This window comes from Malaclemys terrapin, chromosome 2, assembly GCF_027887155.1.
Source record: "Malaclemys terrapin pileata isolate rMalTer1 chromosome 2, rMalTer1.hap1, whole genome shotgun sequence".
Classification (NCBI taxonomy): Eukaryota; Metazoa; Chordata; order Testudines; family Emydidae; genus Malaclemys; species Malaclemys terrapin.
The window spans coordinates 1,340,031-1,367,746 of NC_071506.1; the positions used below are offsets into that span (position 1 = coordinate 1,340,031).

Sequence of the window (27,716 nt, forward strand, 5' to 3'; positions counted from 1 at the left end):
AGGTATCACCCCTCTGGGTACAGCCCCTGCCCCCAGGTATCGTCCCCCTCCCCCTGCCCCCCCGGGGTACAGCCCCCGGGTACTGCCCCTGCCCCCAGGTATCACCCCCCTGGGTACAGCCCCTGCCCCCAGGTATCACCCCCCTGGGTACAGCCCCTGCCCCCAGGTATCATCCCCTGCCCCCCCCGGGGTACAGCCCCCGGGTACAGCCCCTGCCCCCAGGTATCACCCCCCTGGGTACAGCCCCTGCCCCCAGGTATCATCCCCTGCCCCCCCCGGGGTACAGCCCCCGGGTACAGCCCCTGCCCCCAGGTATCATCCCCTGCCCCCCCCGGGGTACAGCTCCCGGGTACTAACCCTGCCCCCGCCCCCAAATATCGGCCCCCCCGAGGACAACCCCGTCCCCCCCGGGTACAGCCCCCCCCCGGCACGGGCCTGCCCCTCCCCCTGCCCCTCGCGCCTCGGGGGGGCAGCGCGACGCTTCCGGCGGCCCGACGGGGCGTGGCCATGGGCGCGACGAAGCGGTTAGGCCCCGCCCCCTCCCCTTATCCCCGCCCCCGCCGCAACCGCAGCCGTTGCGGGCCCTGCGCGGTGAGTGTCGGGCTGGGCTGGGCTGGGCGGGGCTGGGGGCATGGGGGTGTGTGTGTGTGTGTGTGTGTGTGGGGAGTGGGTGTGGGGGGGGCTGGGTGCTCTGTGCTGGGGGTGCCCTGTGGGGGGGGGCGCTCTGTGCTGGGGGTGGGGGCTGGGTGCTCTGGGGAGTGGGTGTGGTGGGGGCTGGGTGCTCTGTGCTGGGGGTGCCCTGTGGGGGTGCTCTGTGCTGGGGGTGCCCTGTGGGGGGGCGCTCTGTGCTGGGGGGGTGCCCTGCGGGCTGGCTGCAGGTGTGGGGCTGGGGTACGGTGACCAGACAGTATGTGTGAAAAATTGGGACAGGGGTGGGGGGTAATAGGAGCCTATCCAAGAAAAAGACCCACAAATCGGGACTGTCCCTACAAAATCGGGACACCTGGTCACCCTAGGCTGGGCAGCGGCAGTGGGCAGCTGTGCTGGTCTCCAGGTGGGGGCATGGGGGGGGGGCTGTGATGAAGTAGGGGTGTCTGTGGGGTGCTGGTGCCCTGAGTGCATGGCCCAGTGAGGGTCCTGGGTGGGGGGGGGGGGTGTTTGTGTGTTACTAGCGTGTGAGGGCTGTTGTGTTTGGCGCAGCCCTGAGTTTGTGTCGCCCAGTCCCTGCCCCGAGGAGCCTACATGGGCAATGCTGCCATCTCTCAGTGCCCTCTGGGAGGCCCCATGAAGGGGGCCAGCTGCCCCTGCCCCGTCCTGGGCCCCAGCTTCTCCATTTCACCCAGAGCCTGGCGCACCGGGCCCTGCAGGCTCCCTGGGCAGCACTTGCGTGTTAAGGGGGGCAGTGGCGAGGGGCGGCTCCCAGGCCTGTGCTGGGTGTCGCATGTATTCACGTGGGCCTGTGTGAACCAGGGAAAGGGTAAGTAAGTCGGTCGGTGCCGGCAGCAGGTCAGCTGTGTGCGTGAGAGGCCCTGTTTGACTCCAGAGTTCATTTTGGAGAGGAAGCAGTTTGCTTGTAGTCAGCCTTCTTGTGGGCTGTGGCAATGCCTGTGGGCAGTGCCAGGAGCCCCTCTGATGCGGCAGGGGGAGGGCACTGGCTGCTTGCTATGGCGTTTAACGTCCCCTGTAGGACTCGTTGATGGTGTCGGAGCAGGGTAGCTGCTGCTGGCCGCACGCCCCTCTTGCTGGCCGGCTGTAGTGGAGTTGTAGCTGCTCAGCCCTTTTGCAGGCAAGGTGAACGCCACGAGCACTTGTGCACACGGACACACACAAGGAGCCTCAGATGTTCTGTGCCCGGGGCCATCGGCTCTCAGCGGAGCGATAAAAGCTGATTCGATTCCTCTTCATTACAGTCTGGCAGCGAGGGCAGGATCCTATCAGCATGGGCCACTCAGAGAGGCCTCAGGAGAGAAGCGGGTGAAGCTAAAGGGGAGGACGCTGGGCTGGCTGAGGGCATGGAGAGCCCTGGGCTCCCTGCCTGGGCAGTGCAGCTAGAGAAGGGTTTGTTTTGGTAGAGGCACAGACCAAGTGGGCAGCAGCTCCAATGTTTCCCCTCCAGATATTGGTGTTAAAGCTGGAGCCAACGTCTGCCTGCTGTGTGGAGCTGCTGGCCCTGGGCCGGTGAGTGACGGCCGGCCACCCTGCTTTGGGGGGTTGGGGAACTGTCCGCCCTCGGGGGTGTGCTCAGGCCTTGTCCATTTTCCTGTGCAGCCAGCGCGGCAAGGAGAGCGGGCACTGGTCAGCAGTCCGGGAGAGCAGGGCCCCAGCAGGAGAGTGGAAAGGCAAGTGCAAGTGGGCAGCAGGAGTCTCCTGAACTCCGCGTACTGAGATGTAGGATACACTGCCCTGGGCCAGGATTCCAGCCTGACTTGCCAGTGCTCCTTTTGGGCATGGGCCGAAAGCCAGTGCTTTGCAGGCAGCCGCCCCCCTGTGCACTCGGCCAGGGGGGTCGTAGGCAGGTGAAAATAGCTTTGGGGGGGCCTCTCTCTGCTCATCATATGTGGGCAGGTAACTTCTTTAGCCCGTCAGTGCAGCCAGCCTGGCAGTGTGGAGCTCAGCTGCACCCAGGTTCTGCTTGACTGAGCTCCGCTCTGAAGCCCCGAAGCCCAGGCTTTCTCCTGGAACTGGTGCAGAAAGCGCTGGGGTGATGCTGACCAGGGCTGCTACGCGAAGAGAACATTGGGCATCATTAGGAAAGGGAGCGATAATAAGACAGAAAATATCCTATTGCCTCTATATAAATCCATGGTACGCCCACATCTTGAATCCTGTGTGCAGCTGTGGTCGCCCCATCTCAAAAAAGATATACTGGAATGGGAAAAGGTTCAGAAAAGGGGAACAAAAATGAGTAGGGGTATGGAACGGCCTCCATATGAGGAAAGATTAAAGACTGGGACTTAGTTGTCTTTTTTCCAGGCTGCACAGTGGGGATATGATTGAGATCTATGAAATCATGACTGATGTGGAGAAAGTAAATATGAAATGTTATTTTCCCCTTTGTGAAGAACTGGGACTGTTCTTACTGTGGTCTTTGAATGCTGAAGTGGGGAGTTTGGCTGGGACGGTCTGCATTGGGGGATGGGAGACTGGCCTTGAGGGAGGATTCCTGAGCATGTAACGTGAGAGACACTGGAGGGAGTTGGAGTTTTTAGGAGTTGGCTGGTAATGGAGGGAGCCCGGACAGGGCTCTGACCCCACAACGGGGCTGTGGTGCCCCTGGGACCCCAAGATGGAGCTAACTGAGGGGGTCCTGTTGTCTGTGCCTGTAAGACCTGTCTTGGACTGTGTTCCTGTCATCTAAATAAACCTTCTGCTTTACTGGCTGGCTGAGAGTCATGGTGAATCTCAGGAAGCTGGGGGTGCAGGGCCTTGTGTCCCCCCCACACTCCATGACACCCTTCTCATAACACAAGAACTAGGGGTCACCAAATGAAATCAATAGGCAGCAGGTTTAAAACAAAAGGAAGCATTTTTTCACACAAAGCACGGTCAGTCTGTGGAACTCTTTGCCAGAGGATGTTGTGAAGGCCAAGACCATAACAGGGTTCAAAAAAGAGCTAGAGAAGTTCACAGGGGATAGGTCCATCAATGGCTATTAGCCAGGCTGGGCAGGGATGGTGTCCCTGGCCTCTGTTTGCCAGAAGCTGGAATGGGCGACAGGGGATGGATCACTTGATGGTTACCTGGCACTGGCCACTGTCGGCAGAGAGGACACTGGGCTTGATGGGCCTTTGCTCTGACCCAGTGTGGCTGTTACTATGATTAGACCTAGCAAGTTGTTCTGGGCTCTGGACTCCGTCTAGCTGCTAGTCCCCTTCACTGGTTGCCAGTTCTGTTCCCAAACTGCACTGGGCATCAGGGCTGGCGCTCGCTGCTGTGGGCTCTGAAGGGGACTGCACTGAGACGCTGACCAGAAGCTGGGTTTTGTGTGCACAGATTCTCTTGCTGCAGTTTTTCGTCCTGGTGCCTGGTTTTCCAGCCCCCTTGAGGCATTCTCGCTGCCTGTGGCTCGCTAGGGTTTGCATTCAGGCTGTTTGGTGCAGGTCCTGGCAGAGGTCACACTTGGCATCTCAGTCCCTGCTCTGCAGAGTATTTCCTGGGGCTCTGACAAGCTGCTTCTGTCACAGCAGCAACAAGGCACCCGCCATGCTTCAAGCATTTCTCACTTTGCTGCAGTCCAGTGCAGAGGCTCTGTTGGCATCTAAGCTCACCTGCTCCCCCGTGCACCTGCTCCCTGGCTGTGCCTGGAGTTTCTCTGGTGCCGATTCAGCCCTGAGAACTGGAGCCCAGGACTGAGCTGCAGAGAGACCCAGGGGACTGCGTGCTGTGAGGGGATGTGAGCCTAATGACCGAACAAGTAGTGCAGAGTGTGGGCTGGGGAGATGGAGCCAGGTGGCTGCACAGAGGTGGCCAGGGCAGGAACTCTTGCTTCCGAGGACTGCCTGCCTTCCTTCGTGCTCCCTCCCTGCGGGATCTGAGCAGCACCCTCAGGTGTGGGATTGTCCCTCACCCCTGCGAGGCAGGGAGGCGTTAGCACCATGTGACTGAGCCCCAGAGGCTGGCAGAGTCCAGCTGAGCCGGGAGCTGCATCAGGTCCCAGCCCAGTGCTCTGGCCGCTAGGCCAGGGTGGATAAAAATCTGATTTTAAAAAAAAAATTGTTGATAAAATGCTTTTTGAGGGGAAAAACCTATCTAAAGATAGATAGGTTATAGCTCAAAGATATCTCCTCATGGAATAGGGATTATACATTCTAATTCTACAGCATGAGACAATATAGTCACGTCATGTTTAAGAACAGTTTTGTAAAGGAGTTCCAATAGTTCATGGATTAGAGACTCAATCTTGTGGGGTTCCAGGGGCTTCTGTATAGATTCTTTAGGTTAATCTTTCGATCTACCCAATGGGACTCAGTGCTCAGTCTAGAAGACACCATCAGAGATGCTTAGTTTTGCAGTTCTCAAACTGTGGATTTGTTTCTCCAGAGGTAACATGCTTGTTAACAGCAAAAATGTTTTAAAATAAATAAATAATATAGAGAGGTGAGAAATAACTGACCTCAACCCTATGGTCCCTCTGCAAATTTGTGTACACAGAGTCAATCCCTTACCTCTCTCTAAAAGTGCAAAGTCTCAAAAAGTTCAATGACTAGAAGATTGTTGGGGCAGAATAGATCTGGACAAGGAGAAGTCTGGAGATAAATATGAGAAGGGAGGGACAGGCAGTAGAAACAGAAGTGCAACTGTTTGTGCAGCATATTCCAGAAGTCTTGAGGTCTTTCTGAGTGTAGCCTTCATTGATTTGAGATCTACCATACCATTCTCTCACTAGAAGGGAAAACCTAGGCTGGCAGCAGACCGTAAAAGAGACCCAGTTTCGTTCTCCTCTATCTCTGAGTTGTGAAGAACGTGTATGAAGGTTATCGCCACCAACAAGAATGCACTTTTATGTAGAAATCCATGACTGAACTGAGTCTTCCTGCCGAGTGATTTAAATCCAATCCACCCTGCACTAGATCCTCTCTGACTCTGAGCTATCTGCACAAGATGGGTCTCCTGCTCAGCATTGGCATGTGCTGCCCAAGGTGCTCTTCTGCCCTCAGCGTGCTCTCCTCACCCTGGGCCATGCCCTGCTGGGGCGGGCCAGAGTCAGCCCCTGAACCATTCAACGGCAGGGGAGGGGCCAAGGCATCAGCTGCTACAGGACAATGGTTCCCACCCTCTGTGGTTGGGAATAACCCCTCACCCAGTGCAGTCTGCCTGACTCTGGAGATTGGCGCACTGCTTTCAAAGCTCTGAGCTGCTCTGGGGCAGTTCTCCAGCTTGTTACCCAGGAGCTCAGCCTAGATCCGTGTTCCCCTCTGGCCACAGAGCTGCGTGGAATGGGCAAGGCACCAGGCTAGTGAGGGGCATGTAGCAGACGGCAGCGCCTCTGTCTAGCAGACGCTCCAGGGCTGGGAGCTGAACCGAGACCCCAAGGGGCAGATGTTGGCAGTGGTGATTAGCCATTGGAGCTGCTCCCCTGGGGCCCCCACATGGAGTCTGTAAACCCAGACTGGATCTTTCCAAGCTCTCTGTTCTAGCTCAGCCCAGGATTAGGGGCTGGCTGCAGGAGTCACTGGGTGAGACTGATCCAAGTCACCCAGGAGGGCTGACCCTGGGGATGGGGAGCCCCCTCAGGATGCCCATAGGGGTTCAGTGCCCCCAGGACTCGCAGTGCCTCGCTGAGGTGACAGGATTAGGATTTCGGATGCCGTAAATAGGCTGTGTGGTGGAATTACAGAGAGTTAGAGCAAAGCTGCTTATTGGCACTTGCCGCAAAGCCTGGCCGGGAAATACTCCACCCCTTTGGCCTGGGAAATGGTGCTGTGGGGACTTAGTATCCCCCATGGTGGTGACAGCCCCTCCTCCTGTCCTGTGATGGGATTACACCACCTCTCGCTACCTGCAACCCCCCTTTGTATCCAAGGCACTCCCAGGCCCTGCTGTCACCCCACAGCCTCCTCCTTGTGCTGCTGGTTTCCTGGTGCTCTGGTCCAGCCAAGCAGGGACTGCCAGCCCCTTCACTTCTGTTTGGGTTCCTGCTTCGGGTACTAGCCCATGCCAGCAGCCTTTGGGCTGCAAATCGAGCAAGGTGCTTTTCTTGGAGCTGAGCAATCAAAGGAGAGGTTCCTCGGCGTGCCACGCCCAGGTGCTGGGAGCTGGTATTCCTGCGGGTCTTGGGTGGTTCAGGCTGTTGGAACGTTGCGATTCCTTGGTTCCAAATGTGCAGTTGCAGTTTGTTAAAGTTGCGGTTCACGGCAGGGCAGCAGTACAGCGGAGACGCCCTGTGTCCTGCTTGGCTCTCGAAGGCTGACGTGACGGAGGGTGGCTGGGCCAGATCTGGTGTGACCTGGTGCAGGGGGCCACAAGCTGTAGAAAGTTATGGTGTTAACAGTTGCAGTTTCCACAACAAAATTGCAGGCCGTGATTTTCTTCCAGCCTTACTTGTTTGTAGCTCTCCAGGCTTCAGTGCTTCCTGGGCGGCTTTGTGGCGGTGGCCATAGGTACCTGCGCTGCACTCCTCTCTCCTGCCTGTTTCCAGCCCTCTGCTGCAGTGTGTGACGCTCTCCTGTCTGCACCCTGGGCAGGCAGCACAGCAGCAATGGGTGTGACTGCCAGCAATGCGCTGGGGCTCCTCAGGGCCCCCGGGCAGTGCTGCCTGGGATCGTCCCGTAGCGCTGTCTCTGCGGCTGGGGAGGTGCGCTTGGCTGCTGACGCTAGGAGAAGGGGGGAGGTTTTGGTGTGCGTCTCGGACTCGGAGTTGTGATGGCTGCAGCTTTGTCCAGCTCGCTCCTGCGGGGGCCTGGCTGTGTGTGGCTGATGTCACAGGCGTGGGATTAAGATAGCGAAGGACCCAGCAGGATTAGAGCGAGGAGGCTGCGCGTGAGGTGGGGCGCTCGAGGGGGCTCGTTTGGCGGAGAGCAGCTGTGTTAGACCTGCTGCCGCTCGCTGTCGCTGCCTGACAGGGTTTCTCTCCCGCCCCCTGGATGGAGCGTGTTTATTTATTGCAGCTGGGAGAAGGGTATCTTCCAGGCAGGGCTGGAGGCCGCTGAGAAGGAAACTGCTGCGCTGTGGACTCTGCCTGGCATTTCTGCCAGTGACTCAGCAGGCTGTGCCGCCGCCCCGCTCGGGAATTGGGCTCTGCTCTGGGGAGGAGACCCCCCCACCCCCTCCGCTCTGCTCCGGTGGCTGAGAAGATAACGGCCTGATCTGGGCCTTCCTCTCCGCACAGCTCCGGGACCACCAGGCCTGCGCACAGACTCTGCTTGCTACGGCATTGGCAGGCACTGACGCCCTAAACCGACGCCACCCAGGGCCGTATGTATCTGAGACGCCCGTGCTGGGGAGGGCATCTGGTTTGGACTGAGACCTCATGTGCCCTGTGGGGACAAGGCATGGGGCAAGTGACTTAGGTCAGGAGGCCTTGTTTCTGTCCTGGGTTGTTTTGGGGTCTTGTCCCTCCCCTTCCCTTCCACCGGCGTGCTTGGAGATTTTCAACTCAGCCGCCCCCTGTCCTCCTCCATGCCAGTCTCTGCATTCTCGCTGGCTGAATAATGCTTAGATTCCTGGTGCCAGGGAGCCTGTCAATGGGTCAGAGGGAGGAGGTGGCCCATCATATCTGGAATTGCCTGCGTCGGCTGTCTGGTATCAGATCTCCTAGTTAGTCTGGGGTCCCGGGTCTGGCAGGAGAATGCTCATAACTGTGTGTGTGGTTGGGGGGTGGGGGTGGAAGGTGCTCAAAGTGCCTTGGATGGGCTGTAAATCTCTGCCTGCTGATGTCCTAGCCAGGGGGCGGATCCTCTGGCCCGCCCCACGCCTCTCAAGCTGGTGAGCAGTTTGTACCCCGAAGCATGAGGGCCGAGAGCTCCTGGAACATTGCAGTGCAGTGCTGCTCATGCATTGCAGCTGCTGCTGTGATTGGTCCTTGGCCATCCACCTGCACAGGACAGGCCGGCGTTAGGTAGCTCAGGGCCACAGCGCAGTCTGTTACGGTCGCCTGCAAGGTGCTAATGTGCCTAGAACCCTGTCATTCGTTTAGCTGTAGCAGAGTGCCCAGCATGTGCCTTATGGCGCCATGCCGGGAACCCTGCCTCCTCCTGATCCCTGCGAAACCCACTGCTGTCCCCACAGTCAGCTGCAAATAGCAAACTGGCCTTGTGGTGTCCCAAAGCTGGGGGGGGGGGGGGGGGGGGGGGGGGCAGGGACTCCGGGACATCTATATCCTGTCTACGGCCAGGGCCAGAGCATCAGCGCATGGCTAGAACAGGGCAATCATGGAGTGATCCACCCTGTCATCCGGTCCCCAGTTCTGGCAGTTGGGGACCCCTAGCACAGGGGCTGTGTCCCTGACCAGCGTGGCTACTAGCCATTGGTGGGCCTCTCCTCCAGCTCTTCTGAGTGAGGGAGGCTGCGGCTCTCTAGGTCACCAGGGACAGAGCTCTGAGCTCATTGAGTGCCCCACTGTCATGTTATGCGGTGGGGTGACTAGCCTGGGGGCCTTCTCTGGCCCCTTAGTTTGTCCCTCTGACCCCACAGTGATGGTGCTGGGGGTCCCACCTCTTACTGAACGGCCCTGGTCTCTCATCTCCCTGTTCCCTAGAGCTCTGCTCCTCGTCCGCCTCTGGATCCTTGTGACTTGGTCAGAGTCCTGTGACCAGCAGGACTCGCTGTAGGGAAACACCAGCCCTGTATGTAACCGCATTAGACTAGATCTGGGGCGGCTGCCCTTGCCATCTGACTCCTGCTGCACGTTGAACTAGGCTCTGCCTGGAAGGTGCCGCTAGTGCAGGGCCCACAAAGGGGGGAATCGAGGTCTCCAGACACCCGCTCAGCAGTGGGATTGGTCAGGGTGAGTCTGAGTGGAGAGACTGAAGACAAATAGGCCCCCGGTCCCGGACTCACAGGAGCGATGCCTGGTCCCAGCTTTGAAACAGTTCTAGGGCAAACCCTTCAGTGGGCCTGATCCCCGTGGGGTCTCGCTCTGCCTTGGGGTAGCTACATGGCCACACCGCCTCCTTGGACTGGGCCTCTGGGCCTGCAGCCCCTCGCTCCGCTCTGCTCACCCCACTGAGCCAGACCCTGAGGGAGGCTCCTCCCTCAGAGGGGCCCATGTGCCTGGCCCTGTGTGGGCACTGATGCGCATGCCGTGTTGTGAAAGAGCTGGTTCTGTGCCTCGCACGCGGCACAGGCCGGCCTGAGGGGAGCCTAGAGCATTGTCTGGTCTGGTCGACCCAGAGCCCAGCCGAGCCTAGTGACCCCCGTGGTTCCAGCACTGGCTGTCCGTCTGACCACCTTGGTCACTAGGTGAGAGCCCTGGCTCCTTCCAGCAGCCAGCACTTACCCCCATGGATCTCGGGCTGGGGCAAGGCTGTTAAGTCTCCCCAAGGAGAGGCAGGAAAGTCCACATCCCTCTGGGTCCTTGGTTGCTAGGTGTCAATGTCCAGGCAACTGGCTTTGCCATTGTCTTCTCAGCTGTTCTGTTGATATGGGGTTAGGGTCTGGAAATCTGGGCACCACCCACCTGTGTGTCTCAGCCTGCCTGGAGAGCAAACAGTGGGCAACAATGCAGCATCTGGGGGAAACTGAGGCACAAACAGACCTCCTAAAAATATTACCAAATATTCCCACTTCGTCACACCCCCTTCCCTCTCGTAAGGGTGGCCCCAGCCCAAGGAGGAGTATTGCCCGATGGGAAGCTGTACTGCACCTACGGATAAATGGGGGCTTGCGTATCTCGCCAGGACCGAAGGAAGCACCCACTCCGGTGTGTGTGTGGGGGGGTGACGGAGCAGGGAGCGGGCAGATTTGACCTGGGAATGTTGCAGGGAAGTTGCATGGGGATGGGGCACTTCCCTTGCAGGAAGCTACCTGAGCTGTAACCTGAGCCAGGAGGGGGGTTGGGAGAAATAACACCTTGAAGAAGTGAGGTTCTTATCCACGAAAGCTTATGCTCCCAATACTTCTGTTAGTCTTAAAAGTGCCACAGGACCCTCTGTTGCTTTTTACAGATTCAGACTAACAGGGCTACCCCTCTGATACTTGACACCTTCTGCCCGGGAGACTGAACAAAGGAGAGGAGGAGCAGAGGGGAGGGGAGAGAGCTGCTGGAGGAGTTTTGGTTTGGTTTCAGTTTGGGCTGGGTGGTGCAACGCAGGAAACCCCAAGCTGGGCTCTAAGCTCCCTAAACCCCCAGAAGGACTTGATTGAGGGGTTCTGGCTGTACCTACACGCTCTGCTTGGGACTGTGTTCCTGTCATCTAATAAACCTTCTGTTTTACTGGCTGGCTGAGAGTCATGGTGAATCCCAGGAAGAGGAGTGCAGGGCCTTGACTCCCCCACGCTCTGTGACGGGGATATTCCTGGGAGCTGCTGTGCCCTGGGGAGCGGTGTGCGGTATGCGGGGGCTATGCTGGGCGGCTGGGAGCTCTGGGTGCCTAGGCTGCGTGGCTGACGCTGGCTGGGTTTCACTGAAGGTGTTAAATCCCCTGGGCGGTGCCATGGTGGATGCTGCGCTGTGGGGTTTCAGCCCTTCTGGCCCAAGGTGCAGCTGTGTTTGTAAATTACTTGCAGGAGAAAGTTGGACTGAACCCAGGGCAGGGAACAGCACTGGCCCTGCAATGCCAGACCCAGCCCAACACCATGTCACGTGAGCGGGGCCAGCTGATGCTGGGAATTAGATGGGATTTCCCAGCTCCTACTGCTGCCTGATAAATGAGCCCTGGTGTTTACAAGAAGAGGCGTTGCCCTGCGGGGGCTGGGCAACACCAGGTCCCTCTTGCTCCTGGCATAGCAGCTCCAGCCAGGAGACCTGGTCCGTGTCCAGGGGCTGGCAGGCAAGCGCTCTGTGGCCAGCCCTGTGCGGCACAGGCAGAGAGGGAGCCTGGGAGATGGTGCTGGCCACTGGTGTTCTGGGTGGGGTGTACTTTGACTTTAGCTCCCAGGCTTGCTGGGATGGTGGCACCCCTTCTGTTTCACTGCGTGCCAACCTGTCATGGCAGGAGCATGCATGAAACCCGAACAGGCAGGGTGACCAGATGTCCTGATTTTATACAGACAGTCCCGGTTTTTGGGTCTTTTCTTATATAGGCTCCTATTGCCCCTCACCCCTGTCCCGATTTTTCACATTTGCTGTCTGGTCACCCTACAAACAGGGGACATAGGAACGCTGATATAATGCTGTGTAAAAAGGAGTAGTCTGCACCTACCCTTGCCCTTAACCCCATGGGCGCCTCGGCTGTAGCTCGCCCCAGCACACTGTGCAGCCAGCACTGAGCTGTAGTCACCACTACTGGAAAGGAGAAAAATGGGCTTGTCCGTCTTTGCTTCTGTGTGGTAGGCAGAGCGGCCTGGGGAGGGGCAGGGGGGGGAACCCTGCGGCGGCGGGGTCCCTGGGATGGGGTGTGGGCGGGGCCTGGGGGGAGGGATCTGGGCAGAGGGGAAGTTCTGTGGGGGCGGGAGGAGCCTGGGGGTCCCTGTAGGGGGGAGGGATCTGGGCAGAGGGGAAGTTCTGTGGGAGGGTGGGTGGAGGGGTCCCTGTGGGGGGGAGGGATCTGGGCAGAGGGGAAGTTCTGTGGGGGCGGGAGGAGCCTGGGGGTCCCTGTGGGGGGGAGGGATCTGGGCAGAGAGGAAGTTCTGTGGGAGGGTGGGTGGAGGGGTCCCTGTGGGGGGGTGAATGGGGGCCCTGTCTCCCTGGAAAAGCCAGGGGAGATTCGCTAGGTGACTGAAAAACAGGCAGGGTCGCTGTCAGCTGTTGAGGGAGGGAGGAAGGCCTGAGTAACAGCTCCAGGCTGGGCATGGGGGTCGCTCTCTGTTTAATGAGGCAGCACCCCTGCCCCTCTGGCGGGGGGCTGTGAGCTCCCACACTCACGCTCTGGGACTCATCCTCTGAAGTCAAACTAACAAGCCAGAGCAGGCCCAGCTGCTGGGGAGGGCTGAAGGAGCTTTCCTGCAGCGGGCTGGGCCCAGCCCTAACCTGGGGAGGGTGGTCAGCCGCCCTGCCTAGGCTGGGGTCTCTGGCCAGGGCTAGCCCAAAGAGCGTGTCCTGGTGTGTGCTGAGTGCTTGGGGCTTCCTCGCGGAGCGTGTCTCTACCTGGGGCCCTTCCTGCCCATCCTGAGCTGTGGCTGCCCAAGGTGCCTCGGCAGCCCATGCAGCAGCCTCCCAGCCCCAGCCGGGCTTGGGCTAGCGCTTGGAAACCGGCTGTGTAGACGCACCTTGAGTTCCACTGGGTCTCTGAAACCCCCCCGAGCCCCGCTGTCCTGCGGGCTGTTAGACGGACCTTCTGGGCAGTGCAGGCACCTGCCACCCGTGCAGTCACAGGGCACCCCGAGTAGCATGACCAGATGTCCTGATTTTATAGTGGCAGTTGTGATATTTCAGGGCTTTGTCTTCTATAGGTGCCTGTTTATCCCCTCCCACCCTATCCTGATTTTTCACACGATCTGGTCATCCTAGCCCCAAGGCAGCCCCCTGACAGCCAGAGCTGGCCCAGTAGGGCCTTCCACTTGGCCTGCCAGGCGTCAGCAGCTCGATCCTGCTCCTCGCTGGGGGCTCCGCTGTACGGCCAGCCCGGCTCCAGCACCTGGCCTCCCCTGCCCAGTCCCGGCTGCTGTTCCCTCTGTGTGCCCTCGGGGGACGCTCTGCAGCCAGGAGGGAAGGGGGCTGCCAGGAGCATGGAGCTGGGCAGAGCTCATTCAGCGCGTGGCAGCTGAACAAAAGGCCCTCCCCAGATCCCTGTGCCCCCCGCCAGGCGCCCCCTTTCCCTCCGAGCTGGCAGGTGCCAGGGCTGGGCCCGGGTGGGAGCAAGGGGGCCTCAGAAGCAGGTCTGGAGCCTGGGCAGCGGAGCGGGAGTCGGAGTGGCTGGGTGCCAGGGCAGGCCCGGAGGCAGAGCTGAGCAGTGGGGCTCCAGTTGGGAACGGGGGCTGGGGCTGGGCTGGGCTCTAGGGGAGTCACCCCAGCCCCCCCAGGCTCCGTAGGGCAGACGCTGGCCCTGCCGCTGCCCCACACCCGTCTCCGGCCTGGCCCGATCAAGCCTGAGCTTGGGAGGGAAAGCTGGCGCTAGGCCCTGGTTACCGTGGCGACGGAGCCGCAGGAACTGGGTCAGCCTGCTCCCTAGCAGAGACTGCTGCCAGCAGGGCCCACCTCACGGGCGGGTGACGTGGGCCCCCTGAGTGAGGCTGGGGGGGGCGGGGAGGCAGCCGTGGGGGGGCATGGGGTGATTGGAGGGGGAGGCAGCTGTGGGGGGGGGACATTGGGGGTGGGCTGGGGAGGCAGCTGTGGGGGTGGGGCCATGGGGTGATGGAGGTGGGTGGAGGGTGGAAGCAGCTGCAGGCGGGGAGGGAGCTTGTGGTGATGGGGGGTGGGGTGGAGGCAGCCGTGGGGCAGGCGGGCATGGGGCGATGGGTGGGGGGAGGGGCATCCAGTCCTGTCGGCTCTGGAAAGGATGGGTCCAGGGGGTGCCTGGGATGCTGAGCTTTGGGGGTCTCCTCGGGCTGTGACTGGCTGGCAGTGGGGGGGACTCAGGAGCTAGGCCTCTAACGCCCCCTCCGTGTGTTTTCTCCTCAGCACTGAAGCGGCAGTGAGCGCCTGGGAACATGTCCCACGAGAAGAGCTTCCTGGTGTCGGGCGATGGCTTCCCCGCTCCAAGCCCTGCCTTCCCTGGGCAGCAGCCTCCTGCCCCGCCAGCCTACGCACAGCCCCCCTACCCAGCAGCACCCTATCCACAGCCCCAGTTCCAGCCAGGACCTTACAACCAGCCGGGCTTTCCGCAGGGCCCGTACCCTCAAGGGCCTGGGCCGTACCCACCGGCCCCGTATGCTCAGGGGCCGTATCCACCAGCAGGCGCGTATCCTCAGGGGCCGTATCCATCAGGGCCGTATATGCAGCCGCCATATGCCCAGCCACAGCCCATAGTCTCAGAGGACCAAGGCTGTAAGTGACATTGCTCCAAACCCCGTGGGGGCAGTGGGGAGGGCGTGCCTGGGGGAGTTGCCCCATCCCCTTCTAGAGCTGAGCGAGAGTCTAACCCTCCCAGCAGCCAGGCTGTGTTCTGCCCGCCTGGAGTCACAGCAGGTGCTGCCGGTCCAGCTGGAGGCCCCTCCCCAAAGTCTGCTGCAGCTAGTGGTGCTCTGGGAGCTCTGCATGGCAGCAGGTCAGAGACTCCTCCTGGGGCTCCCAGCTCTGCTCCCCTCTCCCCCCACATCTGCTCTGCACCTGCTGTGGCCCTAGAGATAGTACCTGTGTCCATTTTGCAGCTGGGACTCAAGGATGGGGTGAGCTGCCAGGAAATGGGGTGAAAGATGCAGAGCCAGCCCCATCCCTGGGGGGGCCAAGTGAGGGGGTCTGGGTTATGTGGCCGGCTCTGGACATAGAATCCTAGAATATCAGGGTTGGAAGGGACCTCAGGAGGTATCTAGTCCAACCCCCTGCTCAAAGCAGGACCAACCCCCAACTAAATTATCCCAGCCAGGGCTTTGTCAAGCCTGACCGTAAAAACCTCTAAGGAAGGAGATTCCACCACCTCCCTAGGGAACCCATTCCAGTGCTTCACCACCCTCCTAGTGAAAAAGTTTTTCCTAATATCCAACCTAAACCTCCCCTACTGCAACTTGAGACCATTACTCCTTGTTCTATCATCTGCTACTACCGAGAATAGCTGAGCTCCATCCTCTTTGGGAACCCCCTTTCAGGTAGTTGACAGCAGCTATCAAATCCCCCCTCATTCTTCTCATCTGCAGACTAAACAATCCCAGTTCCCTCAGCCTCTCCTCATAAGTCATGTGTTCTAGCCCCCTAATCATTTTTGTTGCCCTCTGCTGGACTCTTTCCAATTTCTCCACATCCTTCTTGTCGTGTGGGGCCCAAAACTGGACACAGTACTCCAGATGAGGCCTCACCAATGTCGAATAGAGGGGAATGATCAAGTCCCTCGGTCTGCTGGCAGTGCCCCTACTTATACAGCCCAAAATGCCATTAGACTTCTTGGCAACAAGGGCACACTGATGACTCATATCCAGCTTCTCGTCCACTGTAACCCCTAGGTCCTCTTCTGCAGAACTGCTGCCTAGCCACTCGGTCCCTAGTCTGTAGCAGTGCATGGGATTCTTCCGTCCTAAGTGCAGGACTCTGCACTTGTCCTTGTTGAACCTCATCAGATTTCTTTTGACCCAATCCTCTAATTTGTCTAGGTCCCTCTGTATCTTATCCCTACCCTCCAGCATATCTACCAGTCCTCCCAGTTTAGAGTCATCTGGAAACTTGCTAAGGGCGCAGTCCACGCCATCCTCCAGATCATTAATGAAGATATTGATATCCGCTTGATACCGGCCGCCAACTCGGCGTGGAGCCATTGATCGCTACCTGTTGAGCCCGACGATCTAGCCCGCTTTCTGTCCACCTTATAGTCCATTCATCCAGCCTATACTTCTTTAACTTGCCGGCAAGAATACTGTGGGAGACCATATCAAACGATTTGCTAAAGTCAAGGAATAACACGTCCACTGCTTTCCCCTCATCCACAGAGCAGTTATCTTGTCATAGAAGGCAATTAGGTTAGTCAGGCATGACTTGCCCTTGGTGAATCCATGCTGACTGTTCCTGATCACTTTACTCTCCTCTAAGTGCCTCAGAATTGATTCCTTGAGGACCTGCTCCATGATTTTTCCAGGGGCTGAGGTGAGGCTGACTGGCTTGTAGTTCCCTGGATCCTCCTCCTTCCCTTTTTTTTAGAGATGGGCACTACATTAGCCTTTTTCAAGTCATCCAGGACCTCCCCTGAAAACTCGCCATGAGTTTTCAAAGATAATGGCCAATAGCTCTGCAATCACATCCGCCATCTCCTTTAGCAGCCTTGGATGCAGCGCATCCGGCCCCATGGACTTGTACTCGTCCAGCTTTTCTAAATAGTCCCGAACCACTTCTTTCTCAACAGAGGGCTGGTCACCTTCTCCCCATATTGTGCTGCCCAGTGCAGCAGTCTGGGAGCTGACCTTATTCGTGAAGACAGAGGCAAAAAAAGCATTGAGTACATTAGCTTTTTCTACATCCTCTGTCGCTAGGTTGCCTCACTCATTCAGGAAGGGGCCCACACTTTCCTTGACCGCCTTCTTCTTGCTAACATACCTGAAGAAACCCTTCTTGTTACTCTTAACATCTCTTGCTAGCTGCAACTCCAAGTGTGATTTGGCCTTCCTGATTTCACTCCTGCATGCCTGAGCAAAATTTTTGTACTTCTCCCTGGTCATTTGTCCAGTCTTCCACTTCATGTAAGCTTCTTTTTTGTGTTTAAGATCAGCAAGGATTTCACCGTTAAGCCAAGCTGGTCGCCTGCCATATTTACTATTCTTTCTACACATCAGGATGGGTTTGTTCCTGCAACCTCAGTAAGGATTCTTTAAAATACAGCCAGCTCTCCTGGACTCCTTTGCCCCTCATGTTATTCTCCCAGGGGATCCTGCCCATCAGTTCCCTGAGGGAGTCAAAGTCTGCTTTGCTGAAGTCCAGGGTCCGTATTCTGCTGCTCTCCTTTCTTCCTTGTGTCAGGATCCTGAACTTGACCATCTCGTGGTCACTGCCTCCCAGGTTCCCATCCACTTTTGCTTCCCCTACTAATTCTTCCCTGTTTGTAAGCAGCAGGTCAAGAAGAGCTCTGCCCCTAGTTGGTTCCTCCAGCACTTGCACCAGGAAATTGTCCCCTACACTTTCCAAAAACTTCCTGGACTGTCTGTACACCGCTGTATTGCTCTCCCAGCAGATATCAAGGTGATTAAAGTCTCCCATGAGAACCAGGGCCTGCGATCTAGTAACTTCTATTAGTTGCCAGAAGAGAGCCTCGTCCACCTCATCCCCCTGGTCTGGTGGTCTATAGTAGACTCCCACCACGACATCACCCTTGTTGCTCACACTTCTAAACTTAATCCAGAGAGACTCAGGTTTTTCTGCAGTTTCATACCAGAACTCTGAGCAGTCATACTCCTCTCTTATATACAATGCAACTCCTCCACCTTTTCTGCTATGCCTGTCCTTCCTGAACAGTTTATATCCATCCATGACAGTACTCCAGTCATGTGAGTTATCCCACCAAGTCTCTGTTATTCCAATCACATCATAATTCCTTGACTGTGCCAGGACTTCCAGTTCTCCCTGCTTGTTTTCCAGGCGTCTTGCATTTGTGTATAAGTGCTTAAGATAACTCACTGTTTGTCCTGCTTTCTCAGTATGAGGCAGGAGTCCTCTTGCGCTTTCCTGCTCGTGCTTCCTCTCGGTATCCCACTTCCCCACTTACCTCAAGGCTTTGGTCTCCTTCTCCCCGTGAACCTAGTTTAAAGCCCTCCTCGCTAGGTTAGCCACCCTGCTTGCGAAGATACTCTTCCCTCTCTTCGTTAGGTGGAGCCCATCTCTGCCTAGCACTCCTCCTTCTCGGAACACCATTCCACGGTCAAAGAATCCAAAGCCTTCTCTCCGACACCACCTGCGTAGCTATTCATTGGCTTCCACGATTCGACTGTCTCTACCCAGGCCTTTTCCTTCCACAGGGTGGATGGACGAGAACACCACTTGCGCCTCAAACTCCTTTATCCTTCTTCCCAGAGCCACGTAGTCTGCAGTGATCTGCTCAGGGTCATTCCTGGCAGTATCATTGGTGCCCACGTGGAGAAGCAGGAAGGGGTAGCGATCCGAGGGCTTGATGAGTCTCGGCAGTCTCTCCGTCACATCGTGAATCCTAGCTCCTGGCAAGCAACAGACCTCTCGGTTTTCCCGATCGGGACGGCAGATAGATGACTCAGTTCCCCTGAGGAGGGAATCCCCAACCACCACCACCCGCCTCCTTCTCTTGGGAGCGGTGGTCGTGGAACCCCCTGTGACGGGTTGGATCACAGAAACCCCCTTGGGAGCTGCCACCCGATGTGCAAAGACTACCCCTGCTTCTGTTTTCCCTGCCAGCTCAGGACTCCAGCACCCTGTCTTGCTGAGCCAGCCACTCCTGTCTGCTCCAACCAAGACCCAGGGTCTGAATCACTTGTCCCAAAGCTGCAGGTTTACCTGAAAACAGCTCACAGAAGTGTGCTTGTCTTTAGCACTCAGATGCCCAACTCCCAATGGGATCTAAACCCAGATAAATCCGTTTTACCCTGTATAAAGCTTATGCAGGTCAAACCCATAAATTGTTCGCCCTCTATAACACTGATAGAGAGATATGCACAGCTGTTTGCTCCCTCAGGTATTAATACATACTCTGAGTAAATTACTAAATAAAAAGTGATTTTATTAAATACAGACAGTAGGATTTAAGTGGTTCAAAGTAGTAACAGACAGAACAAAGTAAGTCACCAAGCAAAATAAAATAAAATGCGCAAATATATGTCTAATCAAACTGAATACAGATAATCTCACCCTCAGAGATGCTTCAGTAAGGTTTTTTTTTTTTTTCCCCAGACTGGACACCTTCAGGCCTGGGCACAATTCTTTCCCCTGGTACAGCTCTTGTTGCAGCTCAGGTGATAGCTAGGGGATTCTTCATGATGGCTCCTCTCCCTCTCTGTTCTCTTCCCCCCTTTATATATCTTTTGCATAAGGCGGGAACTCTTTGTCCCTCTGGGTTTCCACCCCCCCTCACTGGAAAAGCACCAGGTTAAAGATGGATTCCAGTTCAGGTGACATGATCACATGTCACTGCAAGACTTCATTACTCACTTGCCAGCACACACACATACAGGAAGACTCACAGGTAAAACACACCCATCTGCAGACAATGGGAGTCATCAAGATTCCAAACCATCATTAATGGTCCACACTTTACACAATTACAATAGGCCCTCAGAGTTACATTTTATATTTCTAGATTTAGATACAAGAGTGGTACATTTATACAAATCAGATGATCATACTCAGTAGATTATAAGATTTGTAATGATACCTTACAAGAGACCTTTTGCATGAAGCATATCCCAGTTACGTTACATTCACTTATTACCGTATTTTCTCTAAAACTATCTCAGTTACATTATATTGACTTATTATCAAGTTTTTATAAAACCCTATAGACTGCACAATGTCACACCCCCATCCCTAGGACAGTGCATCTCATGCCTTCCAATCGGTGGAGTCTCCTTCTGCTCCCTTCCCTCAGATGTATCCTCTAGTTCACTCTCTGCATTAGTACCTGTGGAGAGAACATGAAAATGGTTGCTCACCTGTATCTGCATTGCTGGTACATGGACACTCCTCTTTCTCCTTCTGGAGGTCACATGCTGCCAAATTTCTTCACCGTCCTTCTGTGAGTTTTCACATAGTTTGGCATGGTGGGGCAGTGGTAATACTCCCAGTCTGAGAAGCTCTCTGGGCCCCTCCATCCTGCACAGGGCCCAGGGGTCTGAGCGAGCGGTGGGATTTGGGGACTGAATCGGTGTGGCTTGGCAAGGTCACCGGAATCGCTGGGGCTCAGTGCTCTCTGCCTGCCAACTCCCTCCTGCTGCTGCTGCAGCCATGAGGGTTTCTCTGCCCTGGGGGCAGCAGCAGCTGCTTCCTCTGGAGAAGAAGGGGAAGTCCCTTGCTTGCAGCCCTCTTGCACCCCAGGGAGAGAAGAGGAGACTCCTGCAGTCTCCCCTCCCTGGGGCAGGTGAGGCCTAGCCATGAGCCAGGACCCTGTTTCCTGCTGGCCCTCCAGCATCAGGGAGGGGGGCATGGTGGGGTCTGGCAGGCATCCCACTCTGGAGGAAACGCCGAGCTCCCTGCACTGACACCTCTTAGCCACAGGGAGGAATTGCAGGCAGCTGAGCTGCACCTATGGCTGCTTTTCCTCACCCCCCTGCTGGCAGGGGAGATGGGCTGGGCATGGGGGGCAGCCCCAGGCTTCCTCCAGCCCTCTGAGAGGCGCAGGGCGTAGACTCCTGCCTCCCCACATGGGTGCCCTCAGGTGGGCCGTGGCAGAGTCCAGGCAGGGGGGATGTCCGAGTGCTGGCATGGCCGTGCTCCTAGGCAGCTCTGCCCACCGCACCCAGCCCTGCCTGACCCCTCTCTCCTGCCTTTCTTCTTTCCCTGTGTGGCACTGGCACCGCAAGACTGAATGAGCCCTGCCCGTGTGCCCTGGAGACCTGGCACCGTGGCCACCAGGGTTGGTGAGCTGCTGCTCTGGGGGCATAGCCAGGCGGTGATCTCCCCGGGGTTGGGGCTGGAGATGTGGAACAAGGTGCTGCAGTCTGTGCAGTAGAGCCCAGCACCCATCTGGTCCGGGGCCCACTCCCCTGGAGCTTAGTTCTTCCTGGGCACTGGGCTGCTCCTGGCTGGGGTGGGTGGAGGGCTGTGCACCAGCTTCTGCCTTACTCCCCCTTTCTCCAGCTCCGCTGCACAGTAACTACCATGAGGACGGGCCGCCCTCGTACTACGACAACCAGGACTTCCCCATCACCCACTGGGACGACAAGAGCATCCGCCAGGCCTTCATCCGCAAGGTGAGGAGCTCCCAGTGCACTGGGGCAGGGGCCAAGGGCCTGTGATCCCCCACTTGAGCAGGTGGGAGAGGCCCCCTCTTTGCATGGGGGTAGGGGAAGCGTCCCCACGGTGGGGGAGGGGACCTGTCCTCACCCATGTCATGTGCTCCTCCAGGTGTTCCTGGTGCTGACCCTCCAGCTGAGCGTGACCTTGGCCTTCGTGGCCATCTTCACCTTTGTGAAGGGCATGAAGGGCTTTGTGAGGCGAAATGTCTGGATGTACTATGTCTCCTACGCCATCTTCTTCATCTCGCTGATCGTGCTGAGTTGCTGTGGGGAGTTCCGCCGCAAGTACCCCTGGAACCTGATCGCCCTGGTGAGCTCCAGCTTGCGGGCCCAGCACGGCTCTCGCAGTCCCACCGCTGAAATCCCCTTGCTTGGGGTGACAGTCTGGGGCTGGGAGGGGCCCTCTGCTCTGGGGCAGGCTGGAGTTGCTCTTCCCACCCACCGTGCTGTTCCCTATGCTGCCCCAGCCCTGGGGAGAGGTGTGAGAACTGACCGCATCCCCATCTGACTCCCCTCCCTGCGCGGCATGCCCAGGCTCAGCGCTGCTGTGTGCTGAGCGCTCCAGGGAGTTCGCCCGACCCAGCCGCTTATGCAGGGTGTTTGTACCCCTCACCCCATGGTCTCGCGCCTCCTTCCAGGCGTGCTGAGCTGTGACAGGCGATGCAGAGGGTGTTGAGCCCAGGGAGGCACTAGGAGGCGCTGTGTTGCTGGCTCTGGGCAGAGTCCCATAGGAGGCGCTCTCTTGAGTCAGCACTGACCCCAAGCGCAGCCCCCTAGGTCCTGAGCACAGAGCCAATAACCGCCCCATGGCCACAGTCCCTGGTGGATCTGGGGTGACAGATTTCATTACACTTGGGGCTAGTTGTCCTTTCTTGTCCCTTTGGCTGGGCGTGAGCTGGCTACATTGGGGCAGGGGGTGGAGACCCCTTCTCGCTGCCCAGCCTGTCAGGCTGATGGCCGTGTGCTACGCTTTTAGCAGGTGGCCGTTCCCTCCGGCGAAGGCTGTAAACCGTTCATTCCCTGTTCTCCCCAGCTGGGCACTCTCCAGGCCCGGCCCCTCGTGGGGTTGTAGTTTCCAGCTTGGGGCTCCCTGGTGTGTGCTGCAAAAGGGTCCCCAGGGGAATGAGGCTGTTGTGGTGCTAAGGGTTTGCAGCTCGGGGCTGGACGGTGGTGTCCAGGCCACTGCCCTAGCAACCTGGGGCGCCCCTCACCCGGGTGCCTGCCCAGCCCTGGCTCTGCTCAGCCTGCCCAGCCCCCTCTAACGCATGTTCCCTCTCTCCAGTCCATCCTGACTCTCAGCCTCTCCTACATGGTGGGGATGATCGCCAGCTTCTATCAAACGGACGCCGTCATCATGGCCGTGGGCATCACGGCCATCGTCTGCTTCACCGTTGTCCTCTTCTCCCTGCAGGTGAGGGGGGCTGGGCTCGATCCCCAGGCTGGGCTGGGAGCTGGCTGCTGGGCCACCCAGCGGGATCCCTTCATTAGAAGCCCTGTAGCTATCTGGGGAATGAGGGGTTGGCTGGCTGGCATCTGCCTTCTCCAGCTGTGAGAGTGGGGAGCCAGAAGCCCCAGGCTGCCCCCTCCTGGGGACATGGCTAGCTCTCTGCCTGGGGCCCTGGCACCTTGGGTCACTGCGCAGCTCCTGTCTGAGCCTTAGCCAGACACCTGCCATTGGGAGTTGGTCCCTGCTGCAGTAGCTTCCCTGGCACCGTCAGGCCTTCATGCTGCTAGGGGTTGGTGCTCCGGAGTCCTTGGGCAGGGGCAGCATCCGCCCGCTGACGTCTCCACCTGCTCAGGCTGCATTGGGTGTGGCTCGTGCTTAGTGGGAACGGCAGCGTCCTGGGAGCTGGCCATGGGGCTCTGGCAGAATCCAGGTGCAGCCTGTGAGCTGCCTGTGCTGGTTCTTGGGGAATTCGCCCTCGGACCCAGCTGTGCCGTAGCCGTGCCTGGGGCTGGGCAGTGGGCACTGCAATAGCCGGCCCGTGTCTGGGCTCCCGGGGGAACTGCCTGGAAAGCAGAAAGACCTGGGCCCAAAGCTGGGCTCTTTTCAGCTCCTCCAGCAGGCGGAGCAGTGCTGGGGCCAGGCCGGGGCTGGAGACCCCGCGTGTGATGCCCCAATGGCCTGTCGTCCTCTCCTGCAGACCAAGTATGACTTCACCTCCTGCCGGGGCGTGCTGATCGTCTGCCTGGTGGTGCTGATCCTCTTCTCCATCCTGTGTATCTTCATCCGGAACCGCATCATGGACATCGTGTATGCCTCGCTGGGAGCCCTGCTCTTCACCTGCGTGAGTATCTGCCGGGGTGGGGACAGCGCCACCACACTGTCTCCTGCAGATCCCTGCCCAGCGTGGGGAAGGCCTGGGCTGGAGCTGAGTGGGCAGGAGCCAGGGCGCTCGGCCTAGGGGCTCGCCAGGGCCTCAAAGGGGACAGCTCTGCCTGATGAACCCTTCCCCATGGGGATGTGGCTGCCTCACCAGGGCTGAGAAACCAAACCCGCAGGGTCACGGGCGCTGCGCCCCTCGGGCCTTAAAATCTACCCTCTCCGGCTGCTGGTCCGCTATGGCCACCGTGTCCCTGGGCCCCTGGGGGAGCGCGTTGCTGGAGGGTAGGCCTGGAGCTGTGCGGTGGGGACAGCTCTAGAACTGGTGGTAGCTTCAGACCCTCAGCGTGGCACCACCTGGGAGTTTGTTCCTGCTCCTGCCTAGTCCCAGCTGGAACCCGGCTCCCCCTGCCCGGGGTGGGGGCATGAACACCAGGTCCCAGTGGCAGCTGTGGGACCCGGCATCACGCCTGGATAAACGCCCCTGTTCCACCCACCAGCAGCAGTGGCCAAGTCCGAGCTCTCGCTCACAAGCCAGAGAGCCCTGTCTGAGCCGGCACTGGGATCCGCGCCCGTATCTAGAGTGGGAGGGGCTCAGGGAGGGAGGGCTTGGCAGGGCGGTGTCAGTGATGGTCGGGGACAGCCCTCCCCTTGGATCACCCAACTCCCAGTGCTCTGCCCCTGGGCATGGCACTGTCCATGCCCCTCCATCCTGGCAGCACTTCCAGAGCACCCCCGGGTGCAGGGGGGAAAGAGGCACAGCCTGGCACAGACCATCCCTCCTGCCATGCCATGCGCAGCGTTGTGATGTGCAGGATGGGGGGCTGCATTCTCCCCCTCAGCTCATGGCCTGGAGCTGGGTACCTGGGCATGGTCCATGCTGAAAGCGTGCTGCTGCAGCAGGCCTGGTGCCAGGTCTGGCACCCTGTGTCACGGAGTCCCCGGGCGATGCTCTGGAGCTGCTCCCCACAAAGCCAGTCAGGACTTTGGGGAGCCTCCTCTCCCATGGAGCAGACCATCTACAGGGCAAGAAGCTCACACGGCTTCACCTCCTGGGTCTCTCCTGGGAGCACTCAGCATATGCCCCTCCGTGCGCTTCCCACAGCGAGTCCGCCCAGGTGGGGTCCTGGGGAAGCCAGCGGGTCCTGCACCCCCCACTTCACAGTCAGACGTGACTCTCAGCCAGCCAGTAACACAGAGGTTTATTAGATAACAGGAACACGTCTAAAACAGAGCTTGTAGGTCCAGAGAACAGGCTCCCTCAGCCGGGGCCATTCTGGGGCCCAGCAAGCCAGACACCCCCATCTCCCTCACTCCCCATCCCCAGCCAGTTCCAAACTGCAACCCCCTCCAGCCCCTCCTTTCTGGCCTTTGTCTCTTTCCCAGGTCAGGAGGTCACCTGATCTTTGTTCACCTTTAGCTATTCCCTTGCAGGGGGGAAGGGCCCCGGCCATTTGTTGCCAGGATACAGAGTGTCAGCCATGTATGCACACTGGAGACTTAAGAAATGCATAGGGGAAACTGAGGCACCCACCCAGTATTCAGAGGAAACATTAAGAACTTCTTCACACCCTGCTCCTGTGTGACCCCTCCTCCCCCTCTCTTGCAGTTCTTGGCGGTGGACACTCAAATGCTCCTGGGGAACAAGCAGTTGGCCCTGAGCCCGGAGGAGTACGTCTTCGCCGCCCTCAACCTCTACACGGATATTATCCAGATCTTCCTCTACATCCTGGCCATCATTGGCCGGGCCAAGGACTAGTGCGCGCCCGTTGCTGCGGAGAGTAGGGTAACCTGCCCCTGTGCCAGCCCCACCTCACTGCGTGTCACTGCCCCCACCCCAGCCCTGCCCCATAGCCATTTGGTGTGGTGTTTTCATGGCATCTCGTTGTTGGTTCTCGTGTTCTAGTTATTTTGACCCATGGTCCCCTCACCAGCTCTTCAGGGAGGACAGTGGGGCGGGGGGCAGCTGAGCGGCAGTGGGCTCATGGTTTTGGAAGGACCCGTCCTGGGCCATCATGGGGTGAGGGACGCTCTCCATCCTTCGGCTGCCCGTGCTGTGTGGGGCAGGGCGGGGGTGTATACATCGCTTTGCTCTGCACCATGTCAGGAGCTGCTGTCTTGCTTCAGGGAATGTCGCTGCCTGGTTGAGTCCCAAGCATGCTGCTCCTGCCCTCTGGCAGCCCCCCTCCTCCTCCACGGATGTGCCCAGCTCCCTGGCAGCCAGGGGCAGCTCTTTGGCCGCCACTGCTCCTCTCCGCTGTCACTAGCCAGCTGCGTCCCCAGCCTCCCAGTGGTGAATGGATTGAAACCCTCTCTGGCCCCACGCAGGCAGATCAGGCCTTTAGTGAGACGACCAGAGAGAGTTCAAAGGCAGGCTCTATTAGCGCCTGGCCCTGGAGATCTGGCATGCTGGGCGGTGCCTCCCAAGCGCAGCCCCTGCCAGGCCTGACAGCACCTGCCTGATTTCACTACAGTTGGTCATGAAGATGTTTGAGACCCTGAACCGGTGGTGGTGGTGGGCTGAGTGCAGGCCGCTCCCTGGAGTGCCCAGGTGTGCAGCCCCCTTGAGACTGCTTCCCAAGGCACTGTGTGTGGCTGGCCTGGGGGTGAGCGCAGGGATCTGCCCAGTTCCCCTCCCACGAGCACATGGTGTGGGCTGCGCCGCGGCCCTGCCTTCCCTTTCCATGCAGCCCAGCTCCCTCCTGCTCCGGGCGGCCGGAGGCTGGGTCCCGGGGTCCCTGTTGTTCTGTATGTGACTGGCTGCTGCTGTTAATAAAGCTCTGTTTAGCTGTGAGACCGGCACCTGTCCAGACTCTCCTTTCACCATCCCAGCCCTCTCCTGGGGCGCCCCCGGCAGGAGCAGCGTCTGTGCCGCTGCCTGCCCAGAGGCCTGGCTAAGCAAGCGGCACCAGGAGAGACCTGGGTGAGGCTGGGCCTGCGGAGCAGTGCTGGTGACCCCTGCTGGGCAGCCCAGAGACAGCTTCGCCATCCCCTCCCCACACCAATCCCTGGGGCCAGGGGGCTGCATTCCTGGAGCTGTGCAAACCTCTCCTGCCCTGTGTGCCAGCCCACTTGGTAGCTAGACACCGAAGGGAGTAAGGGTCTGGCTGAGGAGGTTCTCGCTCTATAGCAGGGTTACTAGCCCTTGGGCTCCGGGCCCCCTCGGGGCCGGGGGAGAGGACTTCAGCAGAGCAACAAGCACGTGTGCCTGCCCCCCACACCTGGGGGTATCATGGGGTTAGTGGGGGGGGGGCCTTCTGCACTGTCTGGGCCCAGGTGTGCTACGTGATGCAGCCAGTGGAGGCCAGCACCGAGGGATCGATCCCAGAGCCCCTCCCGCCCTCTGGAGCAAGGGAAGGCCCTGACAGACCCTGGGGCCCTGTAGGGGCAGGGGTCCCAACAGCCCCCTGGGCCCCAACCACACATACAGTCTCCTGGTAGCACAGGTGGGCCGTGAGCACTCCTGAGCTGCCTGGACTCCAGGGGCAGGAGGTTCTGGGGCATGGCACTCAAGTGGGGTCCCTGCACTGCTGCATGCTGCCTGGCTGTCCTTGTGCCCCGAGCCCAGTGCCACTCGGCACTCGCTGTATAAACAGGATGTCCTAATAAAGTGAGAATGTACAAAGCGTTGGGCTCCTCTCGTCCTTCCTGCAGCTGCTGCTCCCCCTCGCTGCCCTCTCTCCTAGGCATGGCAAGACAATATCCAGGGTCATGAGGCCTCTCCCCACTGCCCGCTTTAGCATGACCCTGCCTGGTGTGGGTCAGTCCCTGAAACCAATGGCCTCGGGCAGCACAAACGCTGCCTCCCAGGCCTCACGGGCCCTGCTGGCTCTGTACAGGTAGCGATAGGCACATGCCAAACCCCGAGTCATAGAACTGTAGGACTGGTAGGGACTCGAGAGGACATCTAGTCCAGTTCCCTGCACTCATGCCTGGACTATTATCTAGACCATGTGTGACAGGTGTTTGTCTAACCTCTTAAACATCTCCAAGGATGAAGATTCCACAACATCCCTAGGCAATTTATTCCAGTGTTTAACTACCCTGACAGTTAGGAAGTTTTTCCTAATGTCCAACCTAAACCTTAACAAGAACAATTTTTCTCCCTCATGTCCCCTCAGTCTTCTCTTTTCCAGACTAAACAAATCCAATGTTTTCAACCTTCCCTCATAGCTCATGGTTTCTAGCCCTTTTATCATTTTTGTTGCTCTTCTCTGGCCTTTCTCCAATTTGTCCACATCTTTCCTGAAACGCGGCCCCCAGAACTGAACATGATACTCTAGTTGAGATCTAATCAGCGCGAAGT

At 58.5% G+C, this 27,716-nt stretch overlaps 1 protein-coding gene across 3 annotated transcripts; it reads left to right on the forward strand.

Annotated features, from left to right (window-relative positions):
• The first annotated feature begins 536 nt into the window (after positions 1 to 536).
• On the forward strand, positions 537 to 26,206 carry GRINA (glutamate ionotropic receptor NMDA type subunit associated protein 1). 3 transcript variants are annotated; one of them, XM_054017521.1, is made up of 7 exons: positions 537 to 591; positions 14,159 to 14,524; positions 20,930 to 21,042; positions 21,197 to 21,397; positions 22,370 to 22,498; positions 23,232 to 23,375; positions 25,020 to 26,206. In XM_054017521.1, exons 2-7 carry the CDS (start codon positions 14,188 to 14,190, stop codon positions 25,167 to 25,169), a joined length of 1,074 nt encoding a protein of 357 aa, XP_053873496.1. In that variant the 5' UTR covers positions 537 to 591; positions 14,159 to 14,187; the 3' UTR covers positions 25,170 to 26,206. The 3 variants fall into 3 exon arrangements, with proteins under 3 accessions (XP_053873496.1, XP_053873495.1, XP_053873497.1); XM_054017520.1 differs by lacking the exon at positions 537 to 591 and adding an exon at positions 7,218 to 7,914; XM_054017522.1 differs by lacking the exon at positions 537 to 591 and adding an exon at positions 10,728 to 10,989.
• The last annotated feature ends 1,510 nt before the right edge of the window (positions 26,207 to 27,716 follow it).

Coding starts and splice junctions, on each gene's coding strand:
- GRINA (XM_054017521.1), top strand. CDS start 14,188: ATGTCCCACGAGAAGAGCTTCCTGGTGTCGGGCGATGGCTTCCCCGCT. Junction 21,043..21,196: donor GCCAGGCCTTCATCCGCAAG/GTGAGGAGCTCC, acceptor GTGCTCCTCCAG/GTGTTCCTGGTGCTGACCCT. Junction 21,398..22,369: donor CCTGGAACCTGATCGCCCTG/GTGAGCTCCAGC, acceptor CCCTCTCTCCAG/TCCATCCTGACTCTCAGCCT.